This window comes from Ailuropoda melanoleuca, chromosome 2 (assembly GCF_002007445.2).
Source record: "Ailuropoda melanoleuca isolate Jingjing chromosome 2, ASM200744v2, whole genome shotgun sequence".
Lineage (NCBI taxonomy): Eukaryota > Metazoa > Chordata > Mammalia > Carnivora > Ursidae > Ailuropoda > Ailuropoda melanoleuca.
The window spans coordinates 55,971,369-55,984,389 of record NC_048219.1 but is presented as its reverse complement, the minus strand read 5'-3'; the positions used below and the strand labels follow the sequence as shown (position 1 = coordinate 55,984,389).

The 13,021-nt window shown below is 41.2% G+C and overlaps 1 protein-coding gene across 1 annotated transcript in view; it reads right to left on the bottom strand.

Moving 5' to 3' along the window:
- The window catches only part of DNAI3 (dynein axonemal intermediate chain 3), a 75,928-nt gene that overhangs the window by 14,273 nt on the left and 48,634 nt on the right, over positions 1-13,021 (bottom strand). The window contains exons 17-18 of the mRNA XM_011225218.3: positions 8,430-8,560; positions 4,095-4,158 (exon numbers count right to left, since the gene is read on the bottom strand). Of these exons, the coding sequence (XP_011223520.1) occupies positions 4,095-4,158; positions 8,430-8,560 (195 nt within the window). The remainder of the gene's footprint in view (positions 1-4,094; positions 4,159-8,429; positions 8,561-13,021) is intronic.

Genomic DNA, 13,021 nt, shown 5'->3' with positions numbered 1-13,021 from the left:
GTAGTTTCCGGAATCATTATCTAATGCCGGATTCAGTATAGCGGTGTGATTAAGAGTACAGACTGCTCAAATTCAAACCCTGGCAATGCTGGTAGCTTCCCCCTAGGGCTGCTGTGAGGATTAAATGAGCTAATCCATGGAAAGTACTTGGACAAGCGCACGGTGCATGGCATGTGCTGATTTGTGAGTAGAGTACATGGAATAATTATGTCAATTGTCATCATTCAGCCTGCATTGCTTGGCTTGTCACTTAGATCCTCTGGAAATTTTGTTTGATTTAGCCTTCTTTATCACAGATATCTCATTCAGGGTACTGTCTTTCCGCAGCTTTTTCTTAGAAGAGGAAATTCTCCTTCCTGCCTTGTTGTTGATAAGAATATGGGGTCCCTAGGAAATCAAGAACGATTGCATCCCAGTAATCACCTCATCTTTACTCAGGTACACTCCCTGGTGTTTATGGAAAACATTAGACCGGTAGCTCTCAAGGAAAACACTGCCAGTTCATGGATGTAATTAGGGCAAGCAGTGCATAGTTTAGAGGGTTAAACATTGACTTTTTCTGAACTTCAGCCATTAGCCAATGGGAATAACAGTGTTTGGCTTTCCATGTTACAGAATGCTTGACTGATGATTTTAAAGTATTTTAAAGTACTATGATGATTTTAAAGTATCCTTTTAGACAATTATCATATGATTTCTCTTATCTATGGAACATAAGAACTAGGGATCGGTAGGGGAAGAAAGGGATAAAGAAAAGGGGGGTAATCAGAAGGGGGAATGAAACATGAGAGACTATGGACTATGAGAAACAAACTGAAGACTTCAGAGGGGAGGGGGTGGGGGAATGGGATAGACTGGTGATGGGTAGTAAGGAGGGCACGTATTGCATGGTGCACTGGGTGTTATACGCAACTAATGAAGCATCNTATGCAACTAATGAATTATCGAGCTTTACATCGGAAGCTGGGGATGTACTGTATGGTGATTAACATAATATAATAAAAAATCATTAAAAAAACCATATTAAAAAAAATAAAGTCCAGTATTTCACTAGAAAAAAAAATAAAGTATCCTTTTAGTAAGTGGTTACAACTGTTTCCCCCCTCCTTTTTTTGCAATGAACCAAATGCCAAGAAATTAAAAACAACATTTCTTCTTCTTTACCAACCTACGTCCCATTTGTTACGAAGTCCTGGCATGCTGACTGCCTAAGTCTCTCTCACATTTCCTCTGCTGTACATCCCTATCACCATGCCTATACTTAGTCCTCTCCATCTCTCATCTAGACCCTTGAAAGTGGTCATCCTACTTCCATTGTAAGTGCCACCAATAAAGTAATCCAGCCCCTACTCTCCTGCCAGAGTGATATTCTGATTATACCGGTGGCACTAGGATAAGGTTCAAAGCTTAGTAGGCACTTCAGGCTCTTAGTCCTTTGGACCCAGTTGTCCTTCCTGGCACCTCTCCTGCTGCCCTCTCTATTGCTATGCTTTGGCTAGTAGATCTCCTTGTTTCTTAATTGTCCACTGCTCTTTTAGGTTTCCATGTTTTTGCATTATTATTCCTTCTATCTGGCATGTCTTTCTCCAATTGGAAAATTGCAATCCATTCTTCAAGACCCAGCTCGACTGTATCTCTCTTCAGTAGGGCCCTTTCTTAATAACTCAAGAGAGTTGGTCCCTTCCAGGTTTCCCATGTCACTTTGTTTCTGCTTCTAGCCATAGCACTAACTGAGGGTAATGTCTTCATTTGTTTATGTGTTTGACTTTTCTAATAGATCATGGAACTCCTACGGGGGAGGATAATATCTTGTTCGTCTTTATATCCCTAGTGCCTGGCACAGAAGAGATTCTCAATAATGATTTGATGAATGATTGAAAGTAAGAAAAAACAAGGGTCACATGGTGGCTCAGTCAGTTAAGTATCCAACTCTTGATTTTGGCTCAGGTCATGATCTCAGGATCTTGAGATCAAGTTCCATGTTGGGCTCCACGCTAGGCATGAAGCCTCCTTAAGATTCTCTTTCTCCCCTTTCTTCTGCCTATCTCCACCCCCTGCTTATGCTCTGTTGCTCTCACACACGCACGCTCTCTCTCTCTCTCTCTCTCTCTCAAAAACAAAACAAAACAAAACAAAAAACCCCCACAACATTAGTGAATTTGAATCATAAAGCTCTTGGTTTTTAAGTTTATTGTCATTGGTTATTCTATAAATGGAATAAAATTTAAAATAAGTAACTAAACTTGTTTGTCAGGGTCTGCCTCAAAAGCAGTTTAGGAAGCTGGCATCATGGTAAGGCCCCAAGAAATTCTGAGACTGGAAAGAACCAGTGTAACCAAGTCATGGGATCAGGGTCTCAACTTGTGTCCCAGCAGTACAGTGGAGACGGCTGCCATGTGCATGCAGTACACGCACAATTAATACTCAAGAATTATTGAATACACAGATACATGAATAAGCATAAAAGTAGCTGAATGTAATTCATTATATCTAATATATAATTTTGAGTTCAACTTTTATTTTTTTATTTTTATTTTTTTTTAAAGATTTTATTTATTTATTAGAGATAGAGACAGCCAGCGAGAGAGGGAACACAGCAGGGGGAGTGGGAGAGAAAGAAGCAGGCTCTTAGCAGAGGACCCTGACGTGGGGCTCGATCCCAGAATGCCGGGATCACGCCCTGAGCCGAAGGCAGACACTTAACCGCTGTGCCACCCAGGCGCCCCTGAGTTCAACTTTTAAATCCTGGAATTTGAAATGAATGTAAAGTGGAAAATCAGTCTCATTTCTGCAAGCACTTGACCTTTCTTTGGATCACATCTAATTCTCTCTCAATGCCCCACTCTTATCAATAACATACATTTGGGTCTCTGGTCAGAGTGCTTTCATTTCCAGATTAATATGGCTGCCCTGGAGGCAATGCTGAGAAGCACGCCTTCCTGGGTCTAAGGCAGACTCCAGTCTGCAGAGCCAAACTCAGAAGATAGAATTGGAGGGTGTGAAGTTTGAGGCAGAGACCTGAGACCCAGCAGGGTCCCCTGCAGGCTGTATCTCTGACCTCTGACCCCGATCAGTCACTCCCGTGCCTGCTTGTCCTAAGATCAGATCCCTTTCTGCAAACCTAGCTTGGCTGCCCCATCTTACTGCTCCATGGTATGCAACCAGTCCCAGCAGCTGCCTCTTCCTGTGCTTCCGGTCATTCCACATTGTGAAACATGGCTCAAATACATTTTCATGCCACGATCAAATCCAAAGCTTTAAAGTAAGCAGCTGTAATTGTAGTGAACCCCCAGGTTTCCAAGCTTTGACAGGGAGTTTAGCTGATTAGGGAGCCTGAACTCTTGATTCCCACTCCCACCTGGGTGTGGTCCCCATCCCGCTGCTCAGCTGCCAACACTCTGGGCACCACCAGCCCCAGCCCAAGAGGAGGGGCCTGCAGCTACTTTTCCGTACCGTTCTGATGCTGTCAAAATCATTGTAAATTTAGCTTATAATTTCACATTGATTAATATTTTTCATATTGATGAGCTATCAAGTTGTTGAATTATTGAAACACATTTTTTTTAATTTAATTGTCCAACTGTCCTCGTCTTTTAAGCATCAATAGATCAGTCCTCCTCAAATTTGGGGGGGGGGTGAAAACAAATCACCAGGTAAATCTTATTAGAAATCCATATTCTGATACAGCAGGCCTCTGGTAGGGTCCAAGGTTCTGCATTTCTAACAGGATCCCAAGTGCTACTGTTTGAGGCCCTCACTTTGAGTAAGTGCAGAGACAGGACCTTAATTAAGTGCCTTTCCTCCCATCAGCAAGGCCAGGGTTACTCAGCACTTTGTAAAAAGGAATAGCTTAGGGGCACCTGGATGGCTTAGTCGTTTAAGTGTCTGCAGCTCAGGTCATGATCTCGGGGTCCTGGGATCAAGTCCCATGTTGTGTTCCCTGCCTGCTCCTCTCTGCTCGGCGGGAGAGTCTCTTTTCTCTCTCTCTCTGCTCCTCCCCCCCACTCATTCTCCTCTCTCTATCTCAAATAAATAGACAAAATCTTAAAAAAAAAAAAAAGAATAACTTACTCATAACAATCATCAAAACTTACTCATCAGTCGGCCAGTTTCCGGGTCTCTTTCCATTTTCCAATCTGTGTATATCACTCCACCTTCCTAAAAATATTACAGGTTTCTGATGAGTACAATGACAACTTAAAGGACTGAAGACCTCAGATGCATGTAACAAGCACAGAGCAACAGGTTAACTCAGTCAAATGATAACTTGATACAGTGGTGGCGGGGGGAGGCTCAAAATGATTACTTGATTTTATATTGAACAAAAAAAGTGAATTTGTTGAATTTTTATGTACACATAGTACATAAACTATGTACTATGGAAAACACAGGCATTTATGGAGATAATCTATGTACACAAGTTCCAACTGCTGGGTTTATAAAGCTTTTGTTAACAGGAAATTGTCCCAGTGGACCGAAAGCTCCAGGAAGGGATCTGGTCTGACTTCTTCAGTGATTTGTTCTCAGCATGATACAAAGTCAGTACTTAAAAATATTTGTGGAGTAAGAGAGAAAAGGGGAATGTAAATTGATAATATGGTATCATTACCTTTAAAGTTGGGAACAGGAAACAAAGTTCCATTTAAATAACATAACTAGTTATATTTATTCTCACTATCCTTATGGCCATTTTAAGGAGAGGCAAAGGCAGGGGGACCCGGAGTAAAGGGACAGAAACAGCCACACACAGGGAAAAGACACAGAACCCATGAGCAGCAGAGGTGGGAGAGATTTAGAGAAAAACTTTAGTCCCACGACCCATCTAATAGAGAAAACAGAGAGAGAGAGGTTAAATGACTTATTCAGGGTCACCCAGCTGCAGGCTCCTAATTCCAATGTTTTTCTCTCTGGGTAATAAAAGGAAAACACAGAGAAGGGTGTATAAAAAGTGGAGTTGAGAGGCCTGGGAGGATGGCTTGGGATGTGTAGGCGAGGGAGAGAACAGGGGAAAACACCTGGCCGGCGCCCACTCATTCACTCATCTGTGCTTTCATCCATGAACACACGTAACAAACAAGGACAGTGTATAGTGTTGGAAATTCAGAGTCAGAGGACAAGCCCTCCATCCGCTCTCCACTCATGGTACCCAGAGTCCAAGGGAACAGACAGACCGGCCCATGTCCAGTGCACACATCTTGCCTGTTGGCTGTGGTGCCTCACCCACACTTACCACTGAGTGAGCACACGGTGTTTGCCACTGCTGTTAGGAACTTTCTGTATGTGACCAGCCTCCGCCAGAGTCCTGTAAGCATCACTAATATCTCCTGGGTCTCACAGCAGATATGTGCAACCCCGAACAGAAACAACTCAAACAGAAGTAGCTTGAACCAGGTTCATAAATACACATCGAGTGACCGTTCTATCAGCTGCCACCTAGCTGGGAACCTTCATGTCCTTCTCCATCCTCCTCCTCCCCTGTGTTGACATTTTTGGCCCCACTGCTCACGCCCTCTTCATCTCTGGGTTGGCCCACATGAAATCACTGCCTGCCTTGCCTGTCCACCTACCTGGCTCTACTCCCTCCTGCTTCATCCCTGCACTAGCCAGTCTAGAACCCAGAGAGGTCTCCCTTATTCACTCTAACCATAAGGGGCAGATGAGCCATGTCAGGTGTTGGTAGAAGAGCATTCCACTGAAATGTCAGCCCATGAGGGAGGGAATTTTGTCTGTTTGTTCATTGCTCTATTCCCTGGACCCAAACAGTGCCTGGCATTTAGTAAATGCTCAATAAATATCTGATGAATGATGGATGAAGTTAATTCCAAGGAGAGCAAGGGCTCGAAAGGCAGGAAAGAGTTTGGGGTAGAAAAAGAAGGAGAAAAATCAGAGCAGCTGGAAGGAGAGAGGGAGATTGGTGCAGATGAAGTAGAGAGATAGAAAAGAGCCAAATTACGCAGAATCTTGTAGGCCACGGTGTGAAGAGTTTGGATTTTATTCATGTTTGAGTTGTCACTGAAAAGTTTAAGTACAGGGAGTCATAGTTTCATTTCTGTTTTAAGATCTTGTGGTCATTTATCTTTCTAAAGCTGTCACCACCACCACCCCCATCCCCACTTTAAAAACTCTGGTGTGCGCAGAGACAAATATATTATTCTACATACATGAGATACCTAGGCTAGTCAAATTCACAGAGACAGAAGAATGGTGCTTGCCATGGGCTGAGGGCAGCAGGGAATGGTGAGTTATTGGGGGTTTTTTTGGTTTTGTTTTTAAGATTTTTATTTATTTATTTGACAGAGAGAGAGGCAGCGAGAGAGGGAACACAAGCAGGGGGAGTGGGAGAGGAAGAAGCAGGCTCCCAGCAGAGAAGCCTGATGTGGGGCAGACGCTTAACGACTGCGCCACCCAGGCGCTCCATGGTGAATTATTGTTTTAACGGGTACAGAATTTCAGTTTGAAATGATGAAAACGTTCTGGAGATAGATGACTGTGAGTGTTGCTCAACCACATGGATGTATCTAGTAGCACTGAATTATACACTTCAAATTTGTTAAGATGGTAACTTACTATTTATATTTTTCCAGAATTAAAAAAAAAATTAGAGGGGCGCCTGGGTGGCTCAGTCATTAAGCGTCTGCCTTTGGCTCAGGGCGTGATCCCGGCATTCTGGGATTGAGCCCTGCATCAGGCTCCTCCGCTGGGAGCCTGCTTCTTCCTCTCCCACTCCCCCTGCTTGTGTTCCCTCTCTCGCTGGCTGGCTCTCTCTCTATCAAATAAATAAAATCTTAAAAAAAAATTAGAAGCCCAAGTTATAAAACAAGTATCTGTTGATAAGTGCCTCATTGCTTACCAAATGTAATTCAAATTCCCTAACATGGCAGAAAGGCTCTTTGGTTGGATTGCATCCTAGCACTCAAGGTATAGCACTCTCTCTTGTACAAATGATTCCATTATCTCCAGGCAAATCCCAGGCTTCCGTAATTCCAAAGTATTGTTCAGGCTGTTACTTCTGCTGGGAATTGTACTCTGATCTTTCAGATACCACCTCAACCTCCAAAGTCCAGCCAGCTAACAGTCTGCCTTCCCCAAACCTCCCCTGTCCTGTCCCCATGGCTTCTGGATGGGCGTTGGCATGGATAATGCTGTTAATGTTTCTGCTCCTTAACTAAGCAGTGAGTGCCCTATGGACGGGGACTGGGCTGTGGATTTGTGTGTGATCCAGGGCTTAGTGCTGTGCCTGGTGGTCAACATGCTCTTGACAACTGGTGTAATCAACTAATACCCTCATAATACTAAAGTGTGAATGCAGAGTGCATTCCAGTGAGACCAAGCTCTGACGTCTTCCTATGGTGGCATGGCTTGAGGGGAAGACCCTTTATTTCAGGGAAATAGTGTAATGAATGAAAAGAGCATCTCTGTCTCTGTATGACTATAGATAAAGTTCTGAGCCTCATTTCTTCATCTGCAAAGTGAAGATTAATCCCTACAAGATTATTAGTATTAAATGAAATATAATTTGGAACAAATACCTGGCACAGACCCTGTTATATAGAAAATGTTCAATAAATGTAAGCTCACTTTGGTTATTATAGTAGGTGCCAAAAAATGGCAGCCATTATCATTATTACATCCCGTTGTGATTTATCTTTCGAATTGAGTGAGTTTTGCTACTACATTTTGCTAGCTAACAAAGCAGTATACTTTCTCAGTAGATCTCTAATACTTAGTGTGGTTTCTTCTATATGGTGTGGGTATTCAATAAATATTTTCAGGTCGATCAATAAATCATTAGTAAAGAGGGTCATACTGAATTTTATAGATTTTTTTTCACATTCATCAGGAACATTTTAAATGTGAATCTATGAAGCATCAAGATAATAAAATCCAATGCAAATAAGTATGTTAAAATACGGGAATGGTATAAATATTATAAGCCTTCATAAAGCAAATGTAGAGGTTGTAATGAAATGGAATAGAAAAGTGGTTGCCGAAGTGGGGGTGGGGGTGGGAGAAATAGGAAGAGGCTGGTAAAAGGGTACAGACTTTCAATTGTAAGATTAGTGAGTTCTGAGGATAGAATGTAAAGCATGGTGACTACAGTATAACACTATATCGTATAATTGAAATTTGCTGAGAGAATATAACTTAAATGTTATCACACACACACAGGCACAAAGATAAATATGTGAGGTGATGGATGTGTTACTTAATTAGATGGGGGAACCCTTTCACAATATATACATACGTGAAATCACCATGATGTACACTTTAAATACCGTACAATTTTATATGTCAATTATGTCTCAATAAGGCTGAAATCAAGAATATATATAATGAAGACTCTCTCTGTATATGTGTGTATATATATACACATATACATGAAGACTCTATATAACGTATGTATAAAAGAGCAGATAATTCTAACTCACCTCTGTTCCCACAAAGAATTTTGTGCAGAAGTCCTCTATTGGCTTGAGATGATTGGCCAACCCACCTTCCAGATTGTGGTATGGGTTCATCTCTCCTGCCTTCACTGCTTTGCTCTGCGCTAATATTTTGTCTTTCAGAGGAGTGTGAATAGAAGAAGTACATATTTACAGTGAAAGACCTTTTAAAATATGGTTAGTTTATTTTTTCTGTCCCTTGCTGTGCACATCTGCCCCATTCCCTCCCCAGTGTGGTAGGCACTAAGTGTAACCATCTTTAGATTTCTAATTTAGCAGAACACTTTTTTTTTTTTCAAACCAAAGCATATGCAGGAACCCTTGAATGTAAAATTGATCAAAACCTGCATTGCTATGATTAAAGTGTTTCCTGGTGGGAAGGGAGACACCCCTCTACCTACTTTCAGGGGCTCTAAAAAGTTGCATGGCACACAGTTTAAAAACCAGTTCTACATTATTTATATCATTTCAGAATTATTTACAGTAAAAATTGGACATGAAATATATCCTCCAGATTACACTACTCTTGATATTCTCAATAAGACTCTAAATAGAAACTCATGTCATTTTTATTCAGTTAGCATCATCTGGAAATTTTTCAGATAATTCAAGACGAGCCATTTAAGTGTCAAAAGCGATCTAACTTCTAAAAAAATAGAGCCATCTAAAATGTATTACTTGTTTTTCATAAACATAGCAATGCATAGAACATAATTTAAAGTTTTCTGATGAGCTCAGGTTTATTACTTTAAGAACATCAGTGATCGTACTATATACTAGCTTGTAACTATACATGCAAACAGAGCATAGTTAATCTGGGAGCTAAAATTCAAACACCATCTGGAAATTCTTTGTTTTTAAAAGTATCCGATGTCATTTTGTTTTAAAACAAAAATCTTTTTATGAGCTAAAATTTATAAGTGTTATTTACTGAAGCTTTGGAAAATAGAGAAAAGCATGAGGAAAATAACAAAAATTATCCATTATCATATTTCTCAGAGATAACTACTATTAAAATATTTCCCTGTAATTACATTTCTGTGAATATATATTTTCTTTTTTTTCTTTTAATTGGGTCTTTTAGCTTTGTATCCTGCTTTTCTGTTTTCTTAAAAATATTATCTTGGGCATATTCCCAGGTTACTTGCTAGTTTTAAAAAATGTGATATTAAATTTCTGGGAACTCTATTCAGCACATTTCAATATATCATCATCTAGGTTATATCACCCATGGGAAAACAAACATAAAAACCAATAAACAAACGTAAAAACAAAAACCAAAATAGAAAAAAACCTCAGGTCTACTAAAAATATACATTCCATTTAAAAAATATAGCATAATTATGGACAAAGCAAAAAAACAATTATGAGGGGCATCTGGGTGGCTCAGTCAGTTAAGCATCTGCCTTTGGCTCAGGTCATGATCCCAGGATCCTGGGGTCCAGGCCCTCATCAGGCTCCTTGCTCAGCAGGGAACCTGCTTTTCCCTTTCCCTCTGCCTGCTGCTCCTTCTGCTTATGCTCTCTCTCTCTCTGTCAAATAAGTAAATAAAATCTTTAAAAAACCCAAACAATTGTGATTTTTGTTGGTACAATCAACCGGCACTTCCTTTATTAGAGATTACAGGCTTTGGGCCTGTAGATCCTTTCCCAATAAGTAAGACATCACAAACAATATTTAAGTAAGCCAAACATGAATCCAGACTTTTAAATAGCTGTATTGCAAAGTGTCAATCAACATTTCAAGAAATAACTAGGTACATTTAATCACATTGTTTGTTTGTTTTTGTTAAGATTTTATTTATTCATTTGAGAGAGAGAGACAGAGAGAGCACAAGCAGGGGGGAAAGGCAGAGGGAGTGGGAGAAGCCGACTCCCAGAACCTGGAAATCATGACCTGAGCCTAAGGCAGAGGCTTAACCATCTGAACCATCCAGGCACCCCCACATTGTTCTTACTAAAAGATATTATTTATGTCAAATTCTTCACTCTCATTTCAATGTCTGTTTTTCTCTTTTCAAATAACATACGTTAATATATTAGTATTAGTAGAGTATATTTAATAGAATAAAACATGCATATAATTTGTAGATAAATACATGCTCATTGGGAATATGTGCTCAAAAATGTTTCCTGAAAGTTGCAAGATGGAAGAGTTTGAAGCCCTCTGGTCTAACTAGGGGAGCCAAGAGCCTGATCAGGGGTCAGCACAGGTGACACGAAGAGGCAAATGTGAGATGCACTGTAAAGGAAGACCTAGTTATCCTAGTGAGAGGCTGGATGTAGGGCCCTGAAGAGAGAAACAGGGACGACTCAAGTTCTGTTCGGAACACACTGACCTGGAGGGAATAGGTTGGGTTCAAACCCAGGAGACAGCGAGCGGCGAGGTGGAGGATTCTCAACAGAGTAAGAGTGGACCAAGTTATCGAAAGGGGTGAGTAAGGAGGAAAGCACACCGCTCATGTTAGAGTCTGAGGTACATTCATGATGAGAAGGCAGCAGGCAAAGAAGTCCGAGGAGAGAAACTGAAGAAGTATCAGGAAAACCCCAAAAGCCAAGCAGGAGCTCTGAGAAAAGGGGCTTAGTTGATAGTGTTTACTGTGGTGGAGTTCAAGAGAATGAGGCCAGAGAGCAATGTGATCACCTACTGTGTTTACTCGGGCTGGACTGGAATATCCTGCATCTTTATTAACCTCCGCATCATCCTCACGGAATCCATCCACGGATTTCCAGCGGCAGGGTCTGGGAAGCCAACAGCAGCTAACATTTCCTGAATGCTTACTATCGAGACTGTGTGGCCGGTACCGACTGTGCGCTCCGCATGCGCCGTTTCACTCAGTCCTCGCAGGAACTCCCCTGGTGGTTAAGCACTAATTCTTCAAGGGCGACAAAGAGCTGTTCGTAGAGCTGTCTATGTATTAACTCGGTTTATCTCTACAATACTCCATGAGGTAGTTACCTTCATTGTTTACTTCCCTTATCTTCACCTCTCTCTTTTCAAACAGGTTTATTAAAAAGGGAAGGCACAGAGTGGTATAGTAATTTGACCTGGTCAAATAATAAATGGTGGCTTTGGGATTTAAACCGTAACTCCAGAATCCGCATTCTCAACTACTATGCCACAGTGCTCAGAAGAATATAACGGAGGCTCTGAAGGCAATTCCAAAATAGGAATTCCAAAAATATTTAGAACAAAGTCTTCCTCAACAGAATAAGCAAAAAGAACATCCGAAGTGAGCGCCCAGAAGGGCACGGACTATTCCGGATCTAACACGGCCGGTGAGAGCCACGCGGCCTACAGCCACTAGGTGGCAACACAGCACCAGACCGTGAGCCGCAGGGCGGTCTCAAGAGAGCTTGAGGGTGGAATAGCGAGAACTTGGGATTCCTGGTGGAGGGTCGAAGAACCAATACAGGGTCAATAAACAACATGTGGTCAAGAAGCAGAGGAGTGTATTCTAGTCAATAGGTTCAAGTCTGGCCAGAGTAGGCGCATAGCTGGCAGTGTGTCCTAAGGAGATTTAAAATACAATAATGAGATCTCAGGTAAAGTTCTGAGAGCTGGCCATCTACACAAGAGGCAGGTCATGAACACAGTAACTGCCTTTGGTGATAAGAGGTGTGTGTTAGCAAGGTCCATTGAGATTACCAAGTGAAATTTAATTTTCTCCAGAACTTGTGGAATTGCCTGCAACACAGACTTCTGAACACACGTAAAGGGACATAACCAACCACCGTCTCAGCTGAGAATCTAAAAAATTATCTGTCCGTTCCCTTTATGAACTGATTTATCCAGTACACCTTTCTCTAAGAAATATCCACAAAATGACTTCATCTGGAAAGAGAACATTCATTTGATGGGGAGTATTCCTGTTTGATGACATTTGGGTCATGCTTCAAGATTCATTTTAGATAGGTCCTTCCTTAAGTGGATATAGATACGTATCTATCACACTGGAAGGTAAGCTCCATGGAAGCAGAGAATTATGCTTTCATAGCTATATCCTCAGAGCCTAGCACTCTGCAAGAGTTTAATACGTGTTTTGAAAAACACAGATATAAGTATAGAGATAATAGTGTAAAAATTGTTCTTTAAAAAAATTAAGGGATTATGGGGCACCTGGGTGGCTCATTTGTTAAGTGTCTGCCTTCGACTCAAGGCGTGATCCCGGCATTCTGGGATCGAGCCCCACATCAGGCTCCTCCTCTGGGAGCCTGCTTCTTCCTCTCCCGCTCCCCCTGCTTGTGTTCCCTCTCTCACTGGCTATCTCTCTTTCTGTCAAATAAATAAATAAAATCTTTAAAAAAAATTAAGGGATTATAATTACTAAATCACAACCAAGTGGGGTTTATCCCAGGAATCCAGGGCTAGTTTAACATTCAGATATTAATCAAAGTAATTCACCATATTAATACGTTTAAAAAGAAAAAAAAGCATATGATCATCTCCAAAAAGGCAGAAAATCTTTTGACAAAATCCAACATTAATTGGTATATAAAAGGAAATTTCTTCAACCTGAGAAAGGGCTCTCTGAAAACCCTACAGCTAACATCATACTTAATGGTGAAAGACTAAGT